This window comes from Falco naumanni, chromosome 3 (assembly GCF_017639655.2).
Source record: "Falco naumanni isolate bFalNau1 chromosome 3, bFalNau1.pat, whole genome shotgun sequence".
Taxonomy (NCBI): Eukaryota; Metazoa; Chordata; class Aves; order Falconiformes; family Falconidae; genus Falco; species Falco naumanni.
This window is the reverse complement of record NC_054056.1, coordinates 60,842,846-60,867,332: the sequence shown is the minus strand read 5'-3', so window position 1 is coordinate 60,867,332 and position 24,487 is coordinate 60,842,846. Positions and strand designations below refer to the sequence as shown.

Below are 24,487 nucleotides of genomic sequence, written 5' to 3'. Positions count from 1 at the left end.
TATTTTGTAAAGGTTTTAGGTTATTTAACAAAAGGAATACTTTCTGGCTTTATAAACTCTTATTATATTGACACTTCAGTATTTCTAAAAAAAACCCACCACTTGGCACAGGAAAGTCTTGGAAGACAGAGCTGCTCATGCTAGGAGAACAGACTTGACATCAGTTTTTTCAAGCTTAATTTGTATTTATAATCTAACCAAAAAGTTATAAAAACCTGTAATAGAGGTTAAAATGAATTTTCATGTTTTGTTCACTTTCATCACAGCAAAAATAGTGGGTTTGCTGGAATGTATCCATTTATAAGTTTTCCTTTTCCCTGTTTCTTTGCTAAAGGTATGGCTTGAAATGGCTGGAATGCATTTATATGTTTGAGTCTGTAGAAATAGATTATATTTTGATAGTGGAGATTACTTACTTCCTTCCTTCCTAGGCTTTGAATTTTACATATAAGTTGCTCTGTAATCTGAGTTAAAAAAAAATATATAAATCAGTAAAAATAGTTTACTTGGGAGGCCACTCTTCTTCCTCCACTTTCCACCTCTTACTCCCCCTCATCTCCTCCGTGTCGCTTGCTGCCATTGTAGAAAAACGGTGCTAGTTTACAGAGTGGCTGTTCAGTCTGCAACCACTGCCAAAGAAACTACCTTATCAGTGACCCTTGTGCCCAGTTCAGTATTCACAGGGTGTCTTGACACCTTCCTCTCCCATAATCTCCTGCCCTTGATCCCGGTAGACTATTCCCTCTCTTCTAGTAACAGTAGCAGTTAATCTGCTGAGCTGTGTAACCCCCATACCTTGCAATCTCTGCAAAGTTAGGCAGTCTTCTGAAACATGTGGGCTCTTTGGCCAGAACATTAAAGATACAAATTCATATGAAGGTAGGCATAACTTTCCAGGGAGCAGAAGAGTGAACATGTTATTATTTATTTAACGGCCAGGAAATACAGCAAGATTTGATTTAGAAAGGATTATAGTAACATTCTATTTTTAATGGTCACAGAAACCCCTTTGATTGTCATATTAGTTGGTGTGAAGGTTTGTCCTTAGCTGGTTGCTCTAACAAGGAAGTGCTTGTTGAGACTGATCACCAGTGCAGGAATTAGAAATGCAGACAAATGTTAGATTCTACCTTGCCTGGTATTTGAGATTAAGATGCTAGTCAAAGCAGGATTACTTAGAAAATTAGAGTCTGGGGGAAGATGGAAGTTTCACCAAGGACATAGCTAGGGAATCACAATGGTGGACTAATTACATTGATACCAAAAAGGAAGCTGATAAACTGCTTGCACTGTTAGGTTCAGTCTTGTTTGTTGTCTGCCTTGGAACAACATATAATGTGAGATTAGAATAATGTAGGGTTTGGTTTGGGGATTGTATGACATAGATTGATATGTAATATTGAAAATGTGAGATGCTAAATAAAATTGCAGAATTACTTAAGTGCTGCAGTTAATATTCCTGTATTCACTTGTTTAGCATAATAAATACAGTTGGGTTGCTTTTGTCATATTTTGAGGAAAAACTGAATACATGTTTAAGATGATAGTCAGACGCGTGATCTGTTCTCTAACACACAGACAAGTAATTGTCAGAAGTGTTTAGCTAGCTCTTGACTAATCTGCAATCTTTCCCCTGTGTTAGAAAAAATAGACAAAATATTGCCACTTGTAATCATTTGGATTCAGCATAGAAAATTATTTAAAATTCAACAGGCAATAGGGTAAGAGTAAAATTTGAATTTGAACAACAGAAAGTCATGAAGGTAAATCTGTATTACATACACAAACATTAAAACTCTGAAGTAAAGATTGACCAGGCCAAGTCAACAGTGACAACTTAAAATGAAGTATAGTTAGAAAGTACTGGAAGCTTCTGTAAAGCCAATCAGGATTTTTCTCAGTATGTATATTTGCAACCATTAATTTTGAAACAATAGTTTTGGAAACATTAAAACTTCTTACGAAAAGTTAGGGATTCGTTAACTTGGTGCAACTGATATAAGGAAGTACTGAGGCCTAATATGAAGTGATGTTCATACAAAACAGTGCATATTACAAATGAACAGTAATGTTAAAGGACACCACTCCCTAAAAAGATCCTCATTCTCCTCCTCAAAATAAAAACTGGAATGGCCTACATATGTGATGTAAGACTGTTCCAATGGTTAATATATTAAGATAAAAGAAAAAAACACTTGCAGGATTTGGTTTTCCTTCCATAGTTGATAAAATGTTTAGCTCTTACTGGTTGTGCACTCTTAGCTGTTGACTGAAGAATGTAGTAAAGTTATTGTTGTTATGAGACTTAACTTCCACTGGACAAATATGAAAGATTAATGCTTATTGTGCTATTCTAGCAACCAGTAAATAGCTATGTGAATCAGCTATGTGTTCAGGTCTTCTGAGAGCTTAAAGAAAGTCATTAGAAATAACCTTCCTGTTAATAAATTGAGTTTATATCATACATACTTTAGGCTATGTGTATTTTTACTTCAGTTGCTCATCTTGGAATCATAAAATAAATTAAAAAACAGTAACAGTGTGTACAGTGGATAGACCACTTAGTGTTTGCATGAGATATTTTATAGACATAAGAACACAATGAAATTTCAATTTATCTGAATTTATACTTTAGAACTTAAATGGTCAAAACTGAAGAGGGAAGTGATAGGTATGTCGTCCAAAGGGGAAACACATTTGGGAATTCTAAGAATTAACTCTCTTTAAGAAGAGTCCAACAGTAGTGCCCAAAGCTGTTACAGTACCATACAGAACAGGCTTCAGTATGTAATTCTCTCTGATAGGCAGAAAAAGAATGCTTATTCTCCCAGGGCTTAGTACATCTGCTAGATTATATGGCACTTTGTTGTCTCCTTTTGTGTATTGTCATTGATTGTAGCAGTACCAGACAATAGAGCTGGAATGGGATATCAAGAAATTGTCCAGACTGCTGTTTGTTAGCCTTCTGAGACAGTTTCTGTTGGAACAGATTAAAAATGTGTTCCTCATCACAGCACACTAGTATGGTTTTGTTAACAGAGAAAATTCTTCCTTGTTACTACATTCTCCAGTGAGGCATGCATTAAATGTTGAGACGTGCAGATCCAGTTCATCCATTTGCCCCAGAGTAGAATAAGCTGTACTCGGTTCTTGACAGATGTTTGCCAGACCTTTTCTTTAAAGCCTTGCCTGATGGAAATTCCTGTCTCCTTGGGCAGTTTATTCTGATACTTAATTATGCTGACTGGCATGGAGTTAGATATTTAGTAGAAGGATAAATAACCTTTGTTTGTCTTCTGTTGCCATCTAAAGTCATTAAATGTTCTCTAACTGTAGTGGACATGGAGAGTATGTAATGCCTTTCTCTTTGCAGCAATAGTTTATGTATCTGAACAGTATCATGTCTTGAGTGTTTTATATGATTAGCAATTTTCACTTTAGATTAATGAACCTCTTTAGAAGGTCCACAGATATTCTAAGTTACAGGTTGCTTTGTAAAAGATACCAGCTTTGTTTTAGGTTGCTTCCATGGATATCGTTAAACTAATACATAGGCCTATTCATGCTGAATTTTGAACCTTGCTTTGGACCCTGAAAAAAAGAGATGTCTATGCTGTTGCAGTGAGCAGGAGCATCTGTAACAGTGAACGTTCACTCTTTAAATCAAAATGCCTGTTCTGACCTACAGGGCTTGCTACCTTCTCTTGCCTTCTTTTACCTGAAATTGAATCCAGGAGGCTGTTACATGTTTTCTGGCTTTTAATGTGGGGTCTTCTGATTGTACAGTTAATTACTTTTATCAGTTTGTAGAACCTTGATTTTATCCTGACTTTTCCAGTTTTGTTTTGTATCTAGATTGTTTTTCAAATTCACTAGTTATTTTACTTTCCCTTCGCCAGTGCTTTTTGCTTCTCCCTCTCTCCCAGTTGCGATGATGTCTGCATATCTAATTGCATCTCTGTTTCAGCATTGTCACAGAAAATACTAAATAGCATTGACTTCGTACAGACTTCTCAAACACCCTGTTTGTTGCATCTTTTAGGTTAGAAAGTGCACCACTGATGGTGGCTAAATGCTTATTTCTACAACAGCAAAGTGACAAAATACTCTTTCCCCTCCCCCACCCCATTTCTGTGTATTCTGTATATACCCTCTTCTTTCCTTTTCAGTGTATCTTTATTTATCTGAAAATACACATTTTGAACTGTCTTGCCTCCTAATTAGATCATCACAAAATCAATATTCAGTGATTATCAAAAAAGTAGTGCATCAGTCATAATATTTAATATAATGCATATATACAATTTAAGAGTAAGAGTAAATTTAAAGCGATCAAATTATTTAAGCAGCTTGTGTCTCTTTGAGCACATACCGATATACTTTACTGACTAGTACCAAAAAATGATACTTTTTAAGGATTGCCAACCACAAAAAGTTTGCCTTTTTTTTTCTATAGAAGTTGAAAGCAAGGTTTCCTGCTTAAGACTTTTAAATTATTTTAATTGATCCTTTCTATTGCATAGTACTTAACGTAAGATAATATTCCAGAGAAAGCAATAAATTGTAATACTGCTTTATCATATTGTGGGAAATTTACATGCGTAAATATGACAAATAAATGAGTAGTTTGGAACAAGGTATGAGATAGCTCTTGGTGAGATTGGACTGCAGTGTGAAATTCAGATGTGTAGCGGAAGAGATCGCTATCGGCTTAATGGAGTTTGTATCTGCTCTTGTCAATTTATCTATTTGAAAATAATCAGTTGTGTTAGATTGATTAGCTTCTTTCAGAAGTAATAGTACAGACACTGTCTCCCAAGGCCTTAGGGGAGTCTTAAGGGGTTTTAGATTTTTAGACTTTCAGATTTCGATGTTCTAGCATGTAGGAAAAAGGCAGGGAGGAGTGTTTGTTGCTCCCTCTGGGATTTTGGAGGAGGGTTGGTTTTCGTGTGTGGGTTTTATTCTGTGTTTTGGTTTAGGGGTTTAGTGTTTTGGGTTGTTTTGGTTTTGTTGTTTCCCCCTGCTCCCCCCGCCCCCCCCCCCCCCCCTCCCCCCAGGTTTCCAAACTCAGAGCGAAGACAGATTTTGTCTGGGGGCATCAACCTTTTACTTCTGGAGTTCTCCTGACATAGACTGATCACTTCCTTGTGATTTCCCTGGTACAGATATTTGTCATCTGAAGATTGCAGAGTTTGTTTGCAGGTTCTTTTTGTAATCACTTCTGCCTACGCTTTGGGCAATAATTCAATTTCAGTGTGTCAGATAATCAAACTACTCTTTGTACTTACGTTTGTTTTTTTTAAAAAAAGAAAGGTGTTTTGGGAATAGTACCTTTACTTGGAGTTATTTTCTAGTTTTTCTCTAATCTGAATAGATCTTTTAACTTCTTGCTTCAAAAGTACCAAGGAGCAGGCTTTTGTTTTTCACTGATTGGCAAGTCAGTGTATGTTCCTCTTCTACCTTTAGAAAATGAATCTTTTAGTGTTTCCATCTGATCATCTGTAGGAATGATACAAAGCTGTGGAGCTGTGATAGCTGACAGCTTGATAATATGTTTCTGCAGCATGTAATGAACAGAAAATGCTATGTCTCTATGTTGCATCTTGATTGATAGGCCAAAATGTTGGGGTTTGCAGAGGGTTCCCTCAAGCAGTCTTCTCACTAACCTGGTTTCTTTTACATACTTTGATGCTGTTATTAAGGTGATGAAACGTAAGTTAATATTGTGCCCATCCAGGTTTTTCTCTGTTTATCTTGAAATACATTTTGTAAGCCCAGATAAAAATTCCAAATAGCTTGTACCTATTTTTTTCTACATTTGATATGAGTTTAAAAAGTTTCTTCATTAATTTTCTAAGTTCTTTGTAAATTTTGCTTTAGAAAATGAAACACCACACTATTATTCTTGTTGAAACAGAGAGTTCTGTTTGGATGGATTACGGGGTGGGGGTGGAGGCAGGGGAGGGTTGTTAGAGGTTTTCTTTGTTGTTACTGTGTTCACAGTCTGAATTGCAGTGTGGGCTCTTAATATGCTTTTAATGTGATTATTATGTTGTGGTCAAAGAAGGAAATCGGGTTGGTCATTAAGACTTAGCAAATACTCATCCAGTTTGTGTTGTTTCTTTGCTTATTAATCAAGGCTCCAATAGGCAACAGTAGTTCTACAGTGAGAACTATCAGGAAGTAGAAATAACACAGAAGATACTCATTTTTAAAAGAAAGAAATGCCATTATTTTTAGAAAGGTTACTTTAAAATTTTTTGAATAAACTATGTAATACATTTACTTACACACACGCATATACATTCTCGCATAGCAGGTCTTTTCAGTCTGTATACGTTATAAGACTATTCTGCTTTATGCAAAAATTACTTAGTATACTTTTTATTTATATTAGAGCAAGGACAAGATTGCATCCTACAGCAAAACTCCAAAAGTGGATAGGAGTGATGTGGGGAAGGAGATGAAAGAAAAGTCTTCCATGAAACGTAAACTTCCTTTTACTATTAGTCCATCCAGAAATGAAGATCGCAATTCAGACACAGGTAGAACCTTTTTATTTCCTTAACTAATTATTTGTTGATAAAATACATCCTAATTTAATTAATTGTATATTATGTTTTTATACTGATTAATTTTTTCCCCCATAAAAAAGGATACTAAGTATAAAAGTTGCTTGCTTGCTTCTAATTGTTGCATCTCAGCCTGATAGGCTTTCATCCTATTGTTAGCAAGAGCTAACATGCCAGCATAGTTTATTTACATTTTCTGGTTGTTTCATAACCTCATTCTTTTGCTTCTATTTTAGTAATCAATCTTTCTTTTCATTGACATCTCTAGAGGTCCATTTGTTTAAACAAGTAAACTGATGAAAAGACATGTAAGTGCCTTGATTTGAGAGACAGCTGTCAGCCATTTGTAGCCTTTTCAGGGAGGAGGTGGGGGAAAGATTGGTAGATGTACTGTCCTTCATATAAAAGAAAAGGTTGCTAAGGTAATACAAGTAACTAAACTAGTCATGGAGAGCAAACTTTTCTTTCAGTCTAAGCTCCTGTGATCTGCTCAGGATACCTTTTCTGCACAGGCTCGTAGTTCTTCCTAACTTAATCATATTCTGTTAGAACTGATTTAAAGACTTCAAAATACTATTCTTGACATGGCTCTTTTCAAATCAAGATGGAGGGATCTGGATATATTCCAAGAGTACAGATAACTGATTACCTAGACTCAGAGATATCTGTGTCATAATTCAGTAGCAGTTCTGTTGGCAGCAGAACAGTATCAGTGCCTTCTGGAAGGCCACCAGAAGGTTTGTTCCCCAAATTTCTCAAAGGTGCAGTACTACAGTTTCTTGTACAGCGCTCACTGTACATTTGAATATTTTAATAAATAGGTAATTCCCTTAATATGCTCTAGATTTAAATGCAAGACAGAAGTATATATCTCAGTACATGTTGAATTTTTGTCCAGGATGTATTTCATGCAGATTTGGCTCCTGGATATTACACTCATGTTTTTGTTACTGTAAAAAAAACATGGTATGAAATCCAAATTTGTAATAGTCACATTACAAAACAATACTCTTGGCTTTAGAACTGTTATCAGTGGTTTTACAGAATTTTAGTCTTACACTGTTCATGATACCACTTGATTCTGAAAAGACCATGCATAATTTACGAGTATGCTGCCAGCATCTGCTTTATTAAATTTATTGCTTGGTATTAGACCCTTACTATTTTTCATAATGGAAATAAATTTGTTTAGAAGTAATATTTAGCACTTATCTATTGTTTTCTGTGTTGAAAAACTTTCGTCATCTCTCCCTGCCCCCATCAACTTTAAATAATTCATTGTCACAGCATCTTGTAAGGTAATGTAATTGTTTATGTTTCTCTTGCTATAGCATCTATTGTCCAGTTGCCACAAGCAAGATTGATTACTTTAGGCACTTAGACATGCACAAAAAGACAATGCACACACTACAAGACCTTTTTGTTGTATCAGGGAGATGAAATAAACAGTTCAAGTAGGAGCAAATATAACAATAGAAAGCACATAGCATTTAACTAATGCGTAGCAAACTTCATAGCCTGTTGTCCAGTTCATTACTGCTGAGGTAAAGAGGTAAGAGCAACTATCTTGTTTTGCAGATGAGGAACATAAGCTTTCCAGAAACTTTAGAGGCAGGAGCATTACTAGGATGAAAAAACAGTTCTTGTAGTGCTGATTCTGTACCTAACCAGTTAGATTAGACTAGTGAGAATTAACCACTGGAATTAACATTAGTGCCAGGCTTGTGACAGACATGGATTAGAACTGACATCAGTGATCATGAAATGTGGTGGTGCTTCTGACACAAACTTGGCGTTATACGTTGAAAAGGTTTGCCATCACTGGACTGAAATGTTACCTCTGACTGAAGTGTCTCCCTGATAGCTATTAAGTTTTTGGAGATGAGTGTAACCTGCAACAGATGAGGTGATGAAAAACTTCTTATCGGCTAGTAGTGATAGTGCTTAAAAAAAAAAAAAAACCAAAACAAAACCCACCCACAATCTCAGTTTTCTTCTGATACTGTGTGAAAATCTGTAGTGGTATTCTAGGGAAATGGTCAAAGGTTGTGTATACAATTCATAAATGAAAAGATTCTCAAGAGATATGTGGTACTACTCCATTGATCCCACTGTGCATTACAGTTCCAGAATGTATTTTATCCTTTCCTGATAGTTTGCTTTTTAATAGCCTTCCAACATTTTCAGAGTTCAGAATAGCAAAATGTTCTTACTGCTTTGCTGAATAGTTTCCCTGTAACAGATAAGACCATTAAGTTTGATTTTTTTCAATTGTTTTTAAAAATTTAGGGTCTTCGAAAAATGTGTCTGGGTGAACAAAAATCAAGAAATGCCATGAAAAGTAGTTATAGTATTAAAAAATTCGATTTAATTGTTTAATTGAATAAATGGTTTATCTCCAAGGTACTTGATAGGTTTGCTAGCTGACTGTAGAAATCCCATGATAATTGGGTTTTGTCCTGTTTAGGCAGGTAAATCGATCAAAGAATGGGAATACCTGATTTTTAGATCATTAGAGCCATCTTGGTTCTATCTTCAGAATATTCATCCATAAGTTAAGATTTTGTCTTTTTTGCTTTATTTTGGTAAAAATTGCCACCTGAAGTTCCACTTGTTCCTTTTCGTGGTGGGCTTATTTTGATTCAGGTGTTGTCTAGAAACTACAAGTGACAATGAACATAGAAAGCCAAACTGAATGTTGATTTCATGTGGAAATACTGGTTTTTAATTTGATCCCTACAAAACTCTACATAAAGTAAATTTTACACTGAGTCACTTTTGGCAAGACTGAAATCAAACAGCACTTGTAGTGTCCCATAAAAGCCTAGGACAATTCTAGTCTTTGTGTTTATCTAAGTTTAGTTTTAGATCAGTGTTTTTGCCTAAGAAACTGCTGCAATAAACTAGTATTAAACACTTTCAGATTTAGCCTTTAGGTTAATTTCTTCATAATTTCATACTGGTTAGGACCGAGTATAGTTGCCTCAAGGTAATCATCCAGTGCCGGTTGAAATGCCTGCAGTAGCAGAGAAGTCTGCAGTGGGCTGAAAGATAATGTGAGTCACAGGAGACCTGTGGCCTTCTGAAGGGGCCAGCAGGACAATGACAGCACCTGAAATGGCACTACATACCTGTCTTTAAGCAACGGTGTCCTCGTCTGTTTCTTTCAGTGTGCAGGGGTCCGTTCTAATACACAGTCCTGGTTTGGATGGCCATATAAATCTGAGGACTCTGTTATCACACACCCATTCTTTGATTAGAGCAACCACAAAAACTAATACAGTATATCTGTACTACAGTCAAATTTATTTATACTGCAAAATTTGCAGTATAGCTTTAGCCCTTATTTAAGTTAATCTTATGAAAGATTCTACATGCAAGCTTTAAGACTGGTAGAATGGCTGATGGAAGGAGAAGCATTTTTCATACCTTATTAAGTTAGTTCTCTGATTTGAGGGCTCCCGATCCAAAAACATAATTTGATTGAAAAACATCGCTTATTTAGACTAAAAAAAATTCAGAAATGCTATTTAATTGATTTATCTGGTTATTTTTAAATAACCTCAGATGTGGTTACCAGAGTAAGAACAACAGGCAAGTGGTGCTTTTGCAAAGGACAAATTTCTTTTCTCTGCCTTACTAGTTTGAAGAGAGAAAGCTGAATTTTTCATAATAATTAAACATAACTGCAGATTGCAAAAATCTTTGCATTGTGAAGATTAAGTGTAGGCGCTTTTTTTTTTTGCAGCGTTGTTACGTAGTTGATTATTCTGAAAGAACAACAGAAGTTAAATTACACTGAATGTGCTAGTTTGTTGATCTTCCCTTGGAATTAATGTTCTCCAGACTCTCTGTTTATAGTAGCATCTCGGTTTTGTTTTCTGACCCTTTCAATTTTGTCTGTAAAGTAGTCCAAACATGGCACAGTCATATTTCTTTCAGCATTTAGATGACATGCAGAAGAGCAAAGCAACTGACCTCTTTATGGTCCATGTGTACATCATAGTAACGCAATTTCTATACTTGTGCTTCCCATAGGTGCAGAGGTTAGTGGGGCTGTTAAAGGGAATGTTTACAGTGTTACTGCTTGCTGGGCTTGAACTTACTGTTCAGCTATTACAAGTTTCTTTAACTGTTGTTTGGGCTAGAGGCAGGAAAGTGGAGGTGGTTTTGTGTGCGTGTTAGTTTGGTTAAATATTCCATAAACTTGATTAATTAGGTATCACAATAGTACCTTGATATCTCTGCAGTGTTGAATATACTGTGAGGTCTCATCATCACATTCTCATCTTTCCCTTCTACTGAAGGTGGGAAGCAGCAGTCAATCATGATGTGTTTCTCTTTGAAATAACTTCAGTCAGATTAGCACAGTCACACAGACTTTAGTAACTCTTTCTCTTACTTTTGACATCTGCAGAATTGATCATCTTGACCTGTCTTCTACAGTGGTTAGTAATAAGCATATGAGTATTGTGTATCACTCCATCTTTTAAATTCCTTAGAAGCATTTATTTCAAGTAGTTCATATTTTAGCTTCACATGGTCCAGTTTCTTAATCCTGTTATTCCTTACAGTTTGCACTATGATAGGAGTTCTTCCTGAAACCAGACTGTCATGAGCCCTGAAATTTGAATTTGGTCTTTTTCCTTTATTTTCTTTATCCACTAAGGTGGTTGTTTTACAAAATGGAATATTCTGTTACTTGGGCATGATTTGTTTTGAGAAATCCCCATGTCACATTATTTCTTTTCCTGAAACATTATAGAAATTACTTAACTGGGAATTTGTAGTTTATCTAAATAATAGAAAAGAAACAAACAAAAAAAACCCCCAAAACCAAAACCAACCAAACCAAAACCAAAAACAAAACCACTCTCGCCCCCTCAACAAAACAAAAAAAACCAAAACCCCAAGCCAGATCCATTATTGGTTGCCTTGGGATATAATCTGTCATGCATAAATTCTCCTAAAATAATTGCTGGTAATTCTGTTGTTTCTTGTGCCAGTACATTTAAGTACTGTGAGTGTATTTCATGAAGCGCTGCTACAAGTGCTGAAATGCACCTAAAGCACTGTTCACCAAAGACTTTAAAAAAAGGATTTAAGAATAGCCAGGAAAAAGCTTACATTGCAAAAGGAAAATCTTAAAAGGAATGTTGTCTGGGTAGATTTGGCTGCATATCATGAAGGTTACTTAATACAGATAATTGAACATGGAGCCATTTGAAGAGTTTTATTTTTTTAATAGCAAGTAAGAAATTCCCTGATCTTCTAACTACTGAAGAACACCGAATAGTGACAAGAAAATGAATGCAAAAGAAAATATTTGTATTCCATAGAGTTTGAAACAAAAATGCTCAAAAATGAAATTAAAAAAAAATTAAATTACTTTAACAGTCAATCTTATACATGAAATTGTACTTAAACTTAATTTCTTAAACTGAAATTTTATTATGAAAAATTATTCTATTAGGAACAGTTATTACTGTTCCAATTGTGTAAACATAAAGCACACAGCTGTGAAAAGTTTCCTGTTACCACAAGATAAAAGCATAGCTAAAAAGTTAAAGTTGCTGAATGTTAAATTGGTCTTCTGCTAAATAAAGTATAGTGTGCTGTGTGACGTTATTCTTGGAGCAGGGAAAACAAATCTTATAATATATTCTGTAGTAAGCATAATGGGGATTCTCAGTAATTTATAAGATTTTTTCTTTCGATTTGTGTAGCTGTTTTAACAGCAGTTGCATTGTTGTTTTCCTGGCATTAAAAAAAAGGTAGGTTTTTATTATCTAATTTATTTGTGGGTTTATACAAATTTTTCTTCTGTATGCCCCGCTCCCTTCCTTTTGCTTCCTTCCACCCCTTCTGTCCTATGTTGTTTTATCTTGTACAGTCAGAGCCAGGACATATGCATCAGGTTTTGGGGGGAGAAGCAATATCCACTTACAGGAGACATGCATTAGTAAATGAATTATCAGGTGCAACTGCTGTAGTCCTGAGAATTGATTTTTTTTTTTTTTTTCCGGTTTGTTGTTGGTCATATTAATTTTGTGTATTGAACTGTTCAGATTTACTGAAAACACGTGTGAGGTCTGACATAAGTTTTAATAAAATTGTGTGGGTTTTGAGTGGTAAGGGCATCATTACAGTATAGCTTGGTGAGAGCAATTTTATTCTTACTTGGTACTTTTAATTGGTAAGCTCTAGAAATGCTTTGCAAACACTGTTACTAAAAAGTAATAGAAGAATAATGTGCCCCACCACTGAAATGCATTGGAATAGGTAGAGGAGGATCTTCATGATGTTTGACAACAGTAAACGTGAGACAGGAATAAATTGTGTTCATTTACTTAGCAGTTTTTTATAATAAAATCATTAAACAACCAAACAACCAAAAAAAATCCCGAACAAAAGCTAACAGATAAAAATACCTGGGAAAGTACACTGTATAGTAAAAAAGTAAAAGCTAGATTGTCAGAAGATTTATTTCACTTATTTTGATGTATTATTTTCTCAAGCTGATTATATCTATAAAATTGTAAGGAATAATTCAGAATGAAAATGAATGTGCTTTTCAAGAAAAGAATCATGAGCAGTAAATAGCTTAAGCTACAAAACGGCACATCATGCCAGACAAACTGAAATGTGTTGTTTTGATGGAAGTACTGAATTAGTCAGTGAAGTGTGCTGTATGTTATCCTTGGAGAGACAACAACATATTTGCAGTGAAAAGTTGAAAGTAAAATTGCGCTGTAGGTTTTCTTTAAATTTTCCTATGCAGATGTTCTGCTGATAGGGCAGTAGTGTTGGTTTGGATGTTGAATTAATTTTTTTAGGTGTTCAGGAGTATGAGATGCATGCGGTTTAGAAAAAATCTCAATTACTTCTGTAAAAGGGATCTGGCTTCCTTTTTAAACATGATGGATAAACTGCGGGGGGGGGGGCGGGAAGGATGTTAATATGTACATAGGTCTGTAGCTTTCCATTCTTAAAATAGCCTTGCTCATAATTGTTTAGTCTGTAAAATCATGTATTTCTTCTTTGATCACCATGGAATTTGAGATCTGCACTATATGCATGCCTTCCTCTGCCTCGGGAGTGTTGCTTTACTACAGCCTCTGTCTGTAATCAAACCTGGAAGATGAGATTTAGAGAAGGCTAGGAAGGCAGAAAATGAGCTGGGAGGAAACAAGTGAAACAAGGAGGGCCACAGAGGGCCTGAGGCAGAAGTGTAGAAAATCAAAAGATTAAAAAAGAGTCAGTTTGGGGCTTAATGGAACATGGAATTGCATGGTTAGAAACCTCAAAGGGACTAAATAAAAATTACAAATTAAAAGTTAATTTTTGTCTCTCTGCAGAAGATCACTGAGGTTTGCCTCAATGGAGTCTTCTGTTTTAAGATTTTTCTGCTTTTGCAGATGACAAATACATGGGGTTTTAATGATGTTTTTATCATATAGGTGTTGGAGCTTGGCATTTAGGAAGGGAAACTGGGGAACCAGTCTAATGATGGGGACAATAATAAAAGCAAAATCCCCACCCCCTACTTTAACTTAGCTTAATTGCATTTCCAGAAGTTTTGTAGTGTAACCCAAAATACTAAGATTAACTAAAATGGATGAACAGTGTCTCATCAGGTGGTAATTGGTCACAGTAAAAATAAGATTAAATAACTTATTACAGAAAAAGCTAAAAAGATCAGTGTGCCAACTGGGATTAACTAATAGTAACAATCCTCAACCAATTCCCAGACGAATTCTAGCATTTTAGTGTGGCCAAGTCTGGTCAAGCAGTCCCACAACTTTCCTCCCAGCCCCCTTTTCATTTATTATATATTCTTTTGTAATTTTTAGAGCTCAGCTTCGTTTTATGTTCTTACTTGCTTTATGGGAGTTGGCTCATGCCACAGAGGAGAAAAAGCAGGCAACAGACATGATTATGGAATTCTGTCCCTATCTTTGTGGTCAGTGGTCCAGCCTGGAGAAGAGCTGGGATTACCCATGGCTGCAGGGTGCGGAGTCCTGTCCAGCTGTTAAAGGACTGTTAGGAAGGTAGGGAGGCTTCCAGAAGGAGAAGATGTAGTAGAGTGAGCAGAATCTCTGGAAAACCTAATACTGAACCTGGGCTTTTAGGGAAGGAAACCAGGAGAATTATTTGCTCAGGGTTTGGAGATGGTGCTTCCGTTGGTTGAGTCTGTTAGAATATTCTTCGGACCATTCCTTCCTAACAGTGGTGGTTAGAATTATTTTTTTTAACTCTTTCAAAACTTCTAATTCCAAATCACCTGATTTGTTATTAAGGTTCCTTGAGCCATCTTTTACATCCAGTGCGTTTTTATTCAAGTAGTAGTCTTAGAGGCTCTGAAGAAAAAAAGTAGACATTACAGATCTAACATGTAAGCTACCTAAAAGATATAAATTGTTGTGTTTGATAAGAAGTTGTTAAGACGGAAAAAGAGTAGTTGCCTAGAAAGACAAGGTTTTGCACAAAATGAATGGTCTTCAGTACACATAAATGCAAACTAATATGTCTCTAGAAAACACAGTTAAACAATAATGACCAAGTAGGGAGATCTGTAGGAAACAGTTGTACCAAAAGAAATTTCATGCATGGAGAGTTTGTACTTGTTTGATGTTAACTGGAGCAGTGTTTAATGATCTTAAGTGATTTAGTCAAAGCCACTTAAATCACAAATCAGTTGTTTTCTATCATACTTTAACCTAAATTCCTGCTTTTGGTTTATGGGACTTTTACACAGGAAAATGAAGGAGGAACTTTTTTAAAAGGATGGAAGATACAGGCCAAAGTTTCCAAATCACACAAATAAAGTTCCAGTTTTTAAATTCATTAGATGTTAAAAAATTGTGTGATTTCAGAGCACATTTAACCAATCTGAAGATCTGTGAGAGTTTGTAGGTACTGAATACTTTAGAAATGATTTGTTTATTCAGATGTGTAATTTTAGCTTCTGGTTCAAAACTTGGACATGAAATATTAAACAACTTCCATAAATATTGATGAAAGAAGTTATGTATATAAAATAGCTGTATGTTTTTGAATTATATGAAATTTGGAGAAGAAATTAAGCTGAAGTAACAGGATGAGCTTGAGAGAAATACATCTTTTATCAAACTACACAATACCAATACTAAAAAGTCTTTTCCTAATTTTTAACGTGGTGTCTGGAGATAAGTAGAATAGACCGCAATCTCAGATCTGTATTCAAGGCTGAAAGTTGACTAGCTGATCTTACAGAATTTTTTAAGCACCTGACTTGATTCTCTGAAAATCAAAGTTATGACATATGTAATCTTCTTGCTGTGAAACAGGTTTTTCATCTTTTAGATTTTTTTTGTAATCTTCCTTACAGCTTTAAGTGCTTTAACTCAGTAGCTTAGTATCCTGATGCAATTAGAACAGGTAACCAAAACTAATGCAAATGCAGTAAATTATAGATGCAATTTCTGTTTCTTATCACCTACCGCCAACTACCAGTTCACATACCTTAAAAGGATATTTTTATTTCTAGAAAAATGTTCAAATAGAACAGTGGTTTAAGTTTTTAAATGTTAATATTTCCAGAGAAGGAAGGTCCGGAGAAAAAGAAAATGAAGAAGGATGCAGGAAATAAGAAATCAACACCAGTTAGCATTCTTTTTGGTTATCCTCTGTCAGAGCGCAAACAGATGGCACTTCTCATGCAGATGACGGCAAGAGACAACAGTCCAGGTGATCTTACAAAGTTAACAGTGTTCTTTCTCCTGCCTGTTTAATTCTGTTCTGTCCGAATATTCTGAACCCTGCTGTTTTTCCAGCAGTCCTTGACTTTTATTGAAATTATAAAAAATTATTCATGATTCTCTTAAAACTCTTCCTTTGCATTGATGAGTGATTTGATGAAAAAAATCTTCAGTATTTAGGTGCAAAGTTTTGCATGATAGGTGTAAAATCTGAAAATCTCTTTTTTTCCATTTTTTTTGTTTGCCTCTCAAACACTGTTCCATGTGTATTACTTAAAAACTCAAGTGTTATCTGTGTTTTTTATGAAGTTTAACTACTGTCTCATTGTCTGAATTTGAAGCAGGATTTTAATTTAGAAGGAAACTGGATCGTTTCCTTAGGATCTAATGGGAAAGGAGAGACACCTTCTTTTTAATTCGGAACCTCAAACTGTCCTTGGTCCATTTGTATTTAAAAGACCTTATGTATGCTATACAGTTGTAATGTTGGGTTTTTTTTTAAATTGGCATTTAAAAGTGAATGGCTGCATTTCCTTAAGGAATTATCCAGCCCACCGGAAAATATTTGGGTTGGCACAGCTGAGGAAGTACATAGAGTATAGTATACAGATTGTAATTCCTTAAACTGGCATCCCACTACATAAAAATGTAGTGGAATTGTGCTGGAGGAAGGGGAAGCAGGGTAGATACTAATTTTCATGATCATGCTTTGTTTCAGCAGAATTTATACCAGAGTATGTGAACCTTGTAGTTTGGATAGAAGTCATCTGTTCTTGAAACCTAGTTTAAAAATAGTGGCATTTTGCAAAACACCCTTTTGCACATTCAGAGAGGCATTTTGTTGATATGTGTAAAGTGTCAAATACATCCTTTATTTGTATACACTTATTTCCTGATTATTGTCATCTTTGAGTGCAAGTGTTAAAAGAAGGTGAAGTAAAAATATTATTAAATAACTTGCAGTGACCATTTAAAAACTTATTTTGTAGATTCCACCTTAAATCATCCCTTACAAACAACACCAACACAAAAGAAAACATCAAGCTCTTCTTCAAGACAAAAAGACAAAGTTAACAAGAGAAATGAACGAGGGGAAACTCCTCTACATATGGCAGCAATTCGAGGGGATGTTAAACAGGTTAAGGAGTTAATCAGTTTAGGTGCAAATGTGAATGTAAAAGATTTTGCAGGTAAGTTGATACATGTTCTTTTAATGGCACAAATTCAAAATTAATGCCGAGGTTGTTATCAGATGTTTAATTTTGGTTCATGCTATATGCAAATGAAAAAATATAACTTTAAACTTATCAGATAGTCTGAAGTCATGGTTTTTATTTCTGATGGCAGTGGTAGTACTGGGACACTAATAATATATTACTAGAACAGTGTATTGATACCTGGAGGTTTTAGTTCTGACCAGGGCCTTTGCATGCTAGGTATTTACAAAAATTGTGTGCGTTCTTGCTGAACTTTGTAGAATTATACTAGGTGAAGTCAGTAATTGATAATAAAATTGTAGTCTGTGTGAGGAGATACCAAGTGTAGGAACAGTGAAGGTGGTAGCGCTGTAATGTACACTGTCTTCTTACTGGGACAGCAAATATGCACCAAAGCAGATGAGTGTGATACAGCTCACACTTGCCATCTAGTCCTGCTACATTAATGGTAGTTTTGATATGTCAGTATTTGCTGTGATTTCAGCACTGATTGATGAACTTCAAGGTGAGTTGTAACTTGTACCATATTTTTAGTAACCTTGATTTGGTATCTTCCTTTATGGTCTGTCTGTCTGTAAGACCTCCTAAACAATTTTTTTGAACCTGCTGACCGACTTTTGCCTATTTTGCTTTTGATAACTCACAGTAGTTGAGTTTCTACATGCTGTAGTGAAAATCTCCAGCAAATGCGAGGTCCCCAAAGTAATGCTTTCACAGAAGACAGAACCTGCAGTTCTGAGTTCAGTAGTTGCCACTTGTTGATTGGCCAGGCACAGAACTGAATGCATTTACATAGTGGCATAAGCTACAGTACTTGCTGGTTTTTCCTCAATTAGTGTAAAAGGGCTGAAGATTTAAGAGCTGGAGTATTGGGTAGAGGTTTAGGGCACAGAAGGAGGTTGGGGTGATGAGGAGGGATGTAACAGAGTGAAGGGAAGGCCAAATCAGAGGATAAAGGTGAGGTGCAGAAGTGGTGGGGTTGGGGTCTAAGAGACATCTATAAGATTCATTAGACAGTAGATGGCAACACTAGTAGTTTCAAGTTTTTTAGAGGCATTGCATAACAGAAGCAAAAACATAATCAAGGTCTGAATGAGAATTTTAACTAGACCTACAGCAAAGCCTACTAAAGATGCTCAGTTTATGGGTCTGGATGGTTATCATGAGAATAATACTCTCAAATGGGAATGGGTGAGATGAGCTGAGGTATCGAGCCACCATGGAAGAAATCGAGAACTATGTGGTAAAATTAGCTATTAATGAGATGGACTAAAATCTTGATTATTTTTTTTAGGTTAGAAACAGAATAGTAATGTCTTGGTTTGCAGTGGGTAGCTGAATTTGTGCTTGAAGATGAGGCTGCTGAGGACTGATATGTAGAGGAAGAAGAGAAAGGAAGCCTGTGAACTCTTCAGAGAAGTTGAGAGAGGAGATGAGAAGAACTTGTTGACAAGCAATTTTAGAAAAGGAGGGGGAGGTTCAGGGTAAGACAGGCCCATAGAAATCACAGGGAGAATAGAAATGCTTCAAGAAGAGATGTTGTGGTGGGTTAACCTTGGCTGGCTGCCAGATGCCCACCCAGCTGTTCTCTTACTTCCCTTCCTCAACAGGGCAGGGGGAGAAAATAAGGTGGAAAAAAGCCCTCATGGGTTGAATTAAAGACCGTTTAATGAGAAATGCAAAAGCTGCATGTGCAAGCAAAGGGAAAAGAGGAATTAATTTACTACTTCCCATTGGCAGGCGTATGTCCAGCCACATCCTGAGAAGCAGGGCCTCAGCAGGTGTAATGGTTGCTTGGGAAGGCAAGCACCGTAACTACAAACATCCCTCCTTCCTTCTCCTTTCCCTGAGCTTTTATTGCATGACCATCTTATAGTATAGAATATACTTTTGGTCAGTTTGGGTCAGCTGTCCTAGCTATGTCCCCTCCTAGCCTCTTGTGTAGGGAGAGGGAGAAAGCCTTGGCACTGTACAAGCACTGTTCAGCAGAAACACTGGTGTGTTATGAACAGTATTTTAGCCCCAAATGCAATGCACAGCACACTGTAGGCTGCTACGAAGGAAGTTAACTTTGTAGCTTCATCCCAGCCCAACCTAGTACAGACATTTAACTAATTTTAAAGGCAGGTGAAAGGATAAGGAGAATGGCTGAGAGCTTGTTCTGAGAATCACTTGGGAGCAAGTCGTTGGAGACTTCATTCAAAACTCTGGAGGAGGTCTTTGGGATCAAGTGAGATACTTTTCTATTGGTAATCCAAAGTGAGAAGCAGAGGTCGCTGAGCTTCAACATTCTGTGCAGAAGTCAGAAGAGGGAGAGGATTTGAGCAGTGAGTCATTAGTGGAGAAAAATAAGAGTTTAGGATGTAATGAAGTTTAGAGAATTACAGGCTTTTTTAGCTAAGAATTTGGCAGAACTAAAGGAGCAGAAAATGAATTAGTAATGGAGGAAGTAACTGCTCATGGGCTGTCTGCCAGAATGATACTGCTGTGTGAGAACAAGAGTAAAGGAAACAGATGTTGAGAGCAAGCCAGGGCTACAGTTGGCAGGCTGGACATTGTGATAGGATAGAAAGGAAAAGCAGTAGAACATGGAGAACAGCGAGTTACGGAGAGAATTAACAAGGGGAAAGAAGACTGGGATCAGAGGTCTGAGAGCAGAAGAGTGTCATCATTGTGGGTGAGTGGAAAAAGGGAAAATGATGGGAAAGAAGGGAAAGTGGGAAAGGGGAAAAGAAAACGGAAAGAAGGTGGTGTTAGCCAGGCACTATTGGAAGTGAGTGACCCAGGTGATAATTGGAAAGGGAATTTAGTATAAGGAGATCAGGAAAAAGTGTTTTGCTGTAGAATAAGGCCGAAGCTTTTTTATTTTCCTTTTTTTATTATTTTTTTAGTTAAATGAGTGGCAGGTGAGAAGTTGAGTGGGAGATGAAGGTGAGAAATTACCTTACTGAGGGATTAGATAGGTTGGGGTTTTCGTGTACCTCCTTCATGGATGTACAAGACCATTACTTATTACATGCAGAGTTCAAGTGAATAAACTCTTCCAAACTTGCACTGGTTATGCTGGAAACTATAGTTGAGTGCCTTCCCAGAACTGGGCTTTGAGAAGGCATCAGCAACAGGGTAGAAGTTCAGGGCATCTATGAAGTGGAAGGCATCAAGTTGTGGAGAAGGAATTGAGGTAAGGAATATAGTGTGTGGGTTGATCATTGTCTTCAGTTGAGGCTCTGCTACAAAAAAATCAATGTGGAAATGAAAATTGAAAAAATTTACTAATATTCTAGGAAATATCAGGAATTAATTCTCTGCCAATGTTTATTAATAGCTTGTTATCTAGACTAATAGCTGCTGAATGTTACTAGTGATTCCTGGTACATGGTCAGTGGCTCTGTAGGAGCACTGGTTATGACCATTTGCCATACTTATTTCCACTAGTATGATTTTCAAACTGTTTCCACATAGGATAATGTTATTTATATATTAGCTAACACTGTGTTCAAATGCTCACTAGTCAGTTTAGCCTGGGAATTTTGTGCCAGATTTTTTCTTTTACTATTTGATTAGTGATTTCTGTGTTCAATTTAATCACAGTAAAATTTGGAATTTGGCATGAAGCTTGAAGTTGATAAAGCATGTGTTTTGCATCAGATGGATGGCATTATCTTCCTGCCAACTACTGTGTGAGAGTTTGAAATGTTTCAAGGCAATAGAAATCTACAGCACAGGAAAAAGAAAAACAACTTAAATCTTCAGCTTTTCAAACTTGCACTTAACTACTCTTCACTGTAGGTTGGACACCACTGCATGAAGCCTGTAATGTTGGTTACTACGATGTTGCTAAAGTCCTGATAGCAGCAGGAGCTGATGTGAACACACAGGGCTTGGATGATGATACGCCACTTCATGATTCTGCTAGTAGTGGTCATAGAAATGTGAGTACTGGGAGAGTGGGAAGGGAAAAAATAAGTGGTTTGAAATGCACAGTCTTTAGAACAAATCCTAACTGTCCTGATAGCTGTCATACGGTTTTATAATTCTGCTTCTGCTGGTTTGGGTTCATCTTAAAGCTGTTCTGATTTTCTTTTTCATCTTGATTTTCATTTTACTTCTATCGCCAGATATTTTCTACCCTATCTGTTTTCTTAAATGTTTAAAAGTTTCAGGTTTACTTTTTTACTAAAACACTTAAAATTACTTTCTTTTAAGACTTCTACTGTATAGAATTCTCACAGTGCTATGGATAAGCTATCCAAATAGTACGTGCTGTGTATGTATATATATATGTATAAACATTTAAAGCTATATAGCCTACATGTATTTTTACATCTTTGTTTATGGACTTTGACACAGAGCACTGATGTATGTATATTCTTAATATTTTTTTTTAATTTGCCAATAATTACTTAGCAGAGAGGATAAATGGAGAACTGTAGGTATTTTATATTTCTTTCTGAATTTGTTCTAGTTTTCTGCTAGATGCAGAAATGACTCCACTCTCCTTTTAGATCTCTTTTATTTCATTACTCTGTATGATTTGCTGTATAAAGCAGAAAATAGAAAACATCCTTAATCAAGTATACCTTCCAAACAAGATGTTCCGTTTGAAAGGATCTTCTGGAAAAGCTAGAGAAGTGAATTAAGATAATCTGATTGGGAAACTTTTATTAACTGTTCAGTAACTGTTTCTTATGGGTATCTAAACAAAAGTGGGTCTTTACTACAGTTTTATGCAAGTTTGACCTAGACTTTTGGAGAACAGGACCTCTTGCTTGTCTGGTTTCAGTATATGTATCTGAGACCATCTCACTGACATTATGTATTGGAAAAACTCTGAAGTTTCATGTTAACATACCACAGTCTGGTGAAATTCCCCATTCTTAACATGTAGGACCAAAAAACCAGTAACCCATACTGGATGCTGTGCTGAAAATGAAGGGACTTGGTATCGTTGTAACTTCAGTGATTAGTTACCCTTGATGTTACAGGAATTGATGATTTTGCTGTATTATATTCAGTTGGGGAAGGGTGTAGTTTGTTCTTCCACTAAGATATTTGGATCTCTGTCAGGGCTTTTCTGAAATGCTGTGGTAACCAATGCTGCTAGTACTTGAAAAACTTTCCTGTTCCTTAGGGTTAAGTTCTATAAAAATCAGAGCAAGGAGGTGAATCAAGTGCAGAAGAGCACCAAGCTTGGTAGGTGAGGAACCAGATGAATTGTTGAGGAAATGCTAGAACAGCAAGAACAAAAGGCCACTGTTGCTTTTATTTATGATGGTGCCACACCTGTGTAACAGAGGGACAACTTTCTTTAGTCTTCCCTGTTACCTCTTCTAGCAGGCAGATTACATATACCTGGACTTAGCATTCTAGTTGCTGAAGACTTGCTTTCCAGTCTCAGTTTCATAGGTAGGAGTTTAGGATCTCATATTAGTTATCCACATTCGTGTGCAATGGGAGATATTTATGGTGGTCAAGTAACATTGTGGAACACCTGAAAGTTAATTTATTTAATTTTGCAGATTGTGAAGCTGTTGCTTCGACATGGTGGAAATCCATTTCAAGCCAATAAGCATGGGGAGAGACCTGTTGATGTTGCTGAAACTGAAGAGCTGGAAATGCTATTGAAAAGGGAGGTGCCCATCTCTGATGATGATGACAGTTGCTCAGGTACAAGTAGCCATTTAATTGCTTACTTCAGGTGCATCAATTTGGCTGAAGTTAGGTGGTTTTAATCTTTCGCATAACATTAGCTATTAAAGAGTTGCTGCAGGTAGCGGTTGCTATTGTTGTTTCCTGCTTTTAGAGGTAGTTTTCAAATCTTTGAGTTGATTTATCTGAAATATTTATCCTGACTTTTTTCCTGCCCCTCTGCCTAATAAGCCTGTCCCCCTCTCCTTAATAAGCCCTACCTCAGAATGGTGGGTTTTCCAGAGAAAGATACAGAGAAAAATCATGTTTATTATACTATGAAGTGGTTTCTGAGAGGTCTTCTTGGGGGAAAATATCCCCAAAGTCACTTGCTTCATGTGCTTAGTAGATGAGTTGGCAGCTAGTGTCACACGTGGGTAAAACTTACACTTGGTAAAGAAAAATCCTTGCCAGTGGGCGAATCACAAATTTGTGAAGGTGACCAGGTAGTAGCTTGCTTACATGGAGGCAGTAATTCTTGGCCCCAGCTGTATTTCTGCAGATTATGGTACAGGTATCACCTCTTGGGACACAGAAAGAACTGTTTTCTCCTTGGAAGCAAAAGATTCTTGACAACAAGTAAGTTGAGTGCAGGGAGCAACTTCTCATTCTGCTTTCACAGAATCTTCAGGAATTCAGATCCTTTTGAGTAAAAGAAATCAGGTGGATTGAAAACTAGCTGAATGGCCAGGCCCAGAGCATGGTGATGAGTGGCACAAAGTTTAGTTGGAGGTCAGTAACTGGCAGTGTACTTCAGGCGTCAGTACTGCGTCCAGTCGTGTTTTACCATCTTCATTAATGACTGGGACAGAGTATGCTGTCAGGAAGTTTGCTGATGGCACTAAACTGGGAGGAGTGGCTGATGTGCCAGAGGCTCATGCTGCCCTTTGGAGGGGCCTCAGTAGGCTGGAAAAATGGACTGGCAGAAACTTCTTGAAGTTTAACAAGGGGAAATGTGAAGTCCTGTACCTGGGGGGAAACAACCCCAGGTACCAGTACAGGCTGGGGTCTGACCAGCTGGAGAGCAGCTTTGCAGAAAAGGCCGTAGGGGTCATGGTGGACACCAGGTTGAACATGAGCCAGCAGTGTGCCCTTGCAGCAAAGGTGGCCAGTGGTGTCCTGGGCAGCACCAGGAGAAGCCTTGCCAGCAGGTCGAGGGAGGTGATCCTGCCCCTCTGCTCAGCACTGGTGAAGACACAGCTGGAGTGCTGGGTCCAGTTCAGGGGCTCCCCATTATGAGAGAGACATAGACATACTGGAGAGAGTCCAG

At 36.8% G+C, this 24,487-nt stretch overlaps 1 protein-coding gene across 4 annotated transcripts in view; it reads left to right on the top strand.

Annotated features, from left to right (window-relative positions):
• The window catches only part of ANKRD12 (ankyrin repeat domain 12), a 65,838-nt gene that overhangs the window by 20,919 nt on the left and 20,432 nt on the right, over positions 1 to 24,487 (top strand). For 2 of the 4 annotated variants that reach the window (XM_040588408.1, XM_040588409.1), the window contains exons 3-7: positions 6,398 to 6,545; positions 16,155 to 16,301; positions 17,302 to 17,502; positions 21,319 to 21,461; positions 23,049 to 23,196. In XM_040588408.1, the coding sequence (XP_040444342.1) occupies positions 6,398 to 6,545; positions 16,155 to 16,301; positions 17,302 to 17,502; positions 21,319 to 21,461; positions 23,049 to 23,196 (787 nt within the window). Of the gene's footprint in view, positions 1 to 6,397; positions 6,546 to 16,154; positions 16,302 to 17,301; positions 17,503 to 18,823; positions 20,207 to 21,318; positions 21,462 to 23,048; positions 23,197 to 24,487 lie in introns of those variants that run through there. The other 2 variants (XM_040588410.1, XM_040588411.1) reach the window with 2 other exon arrangements.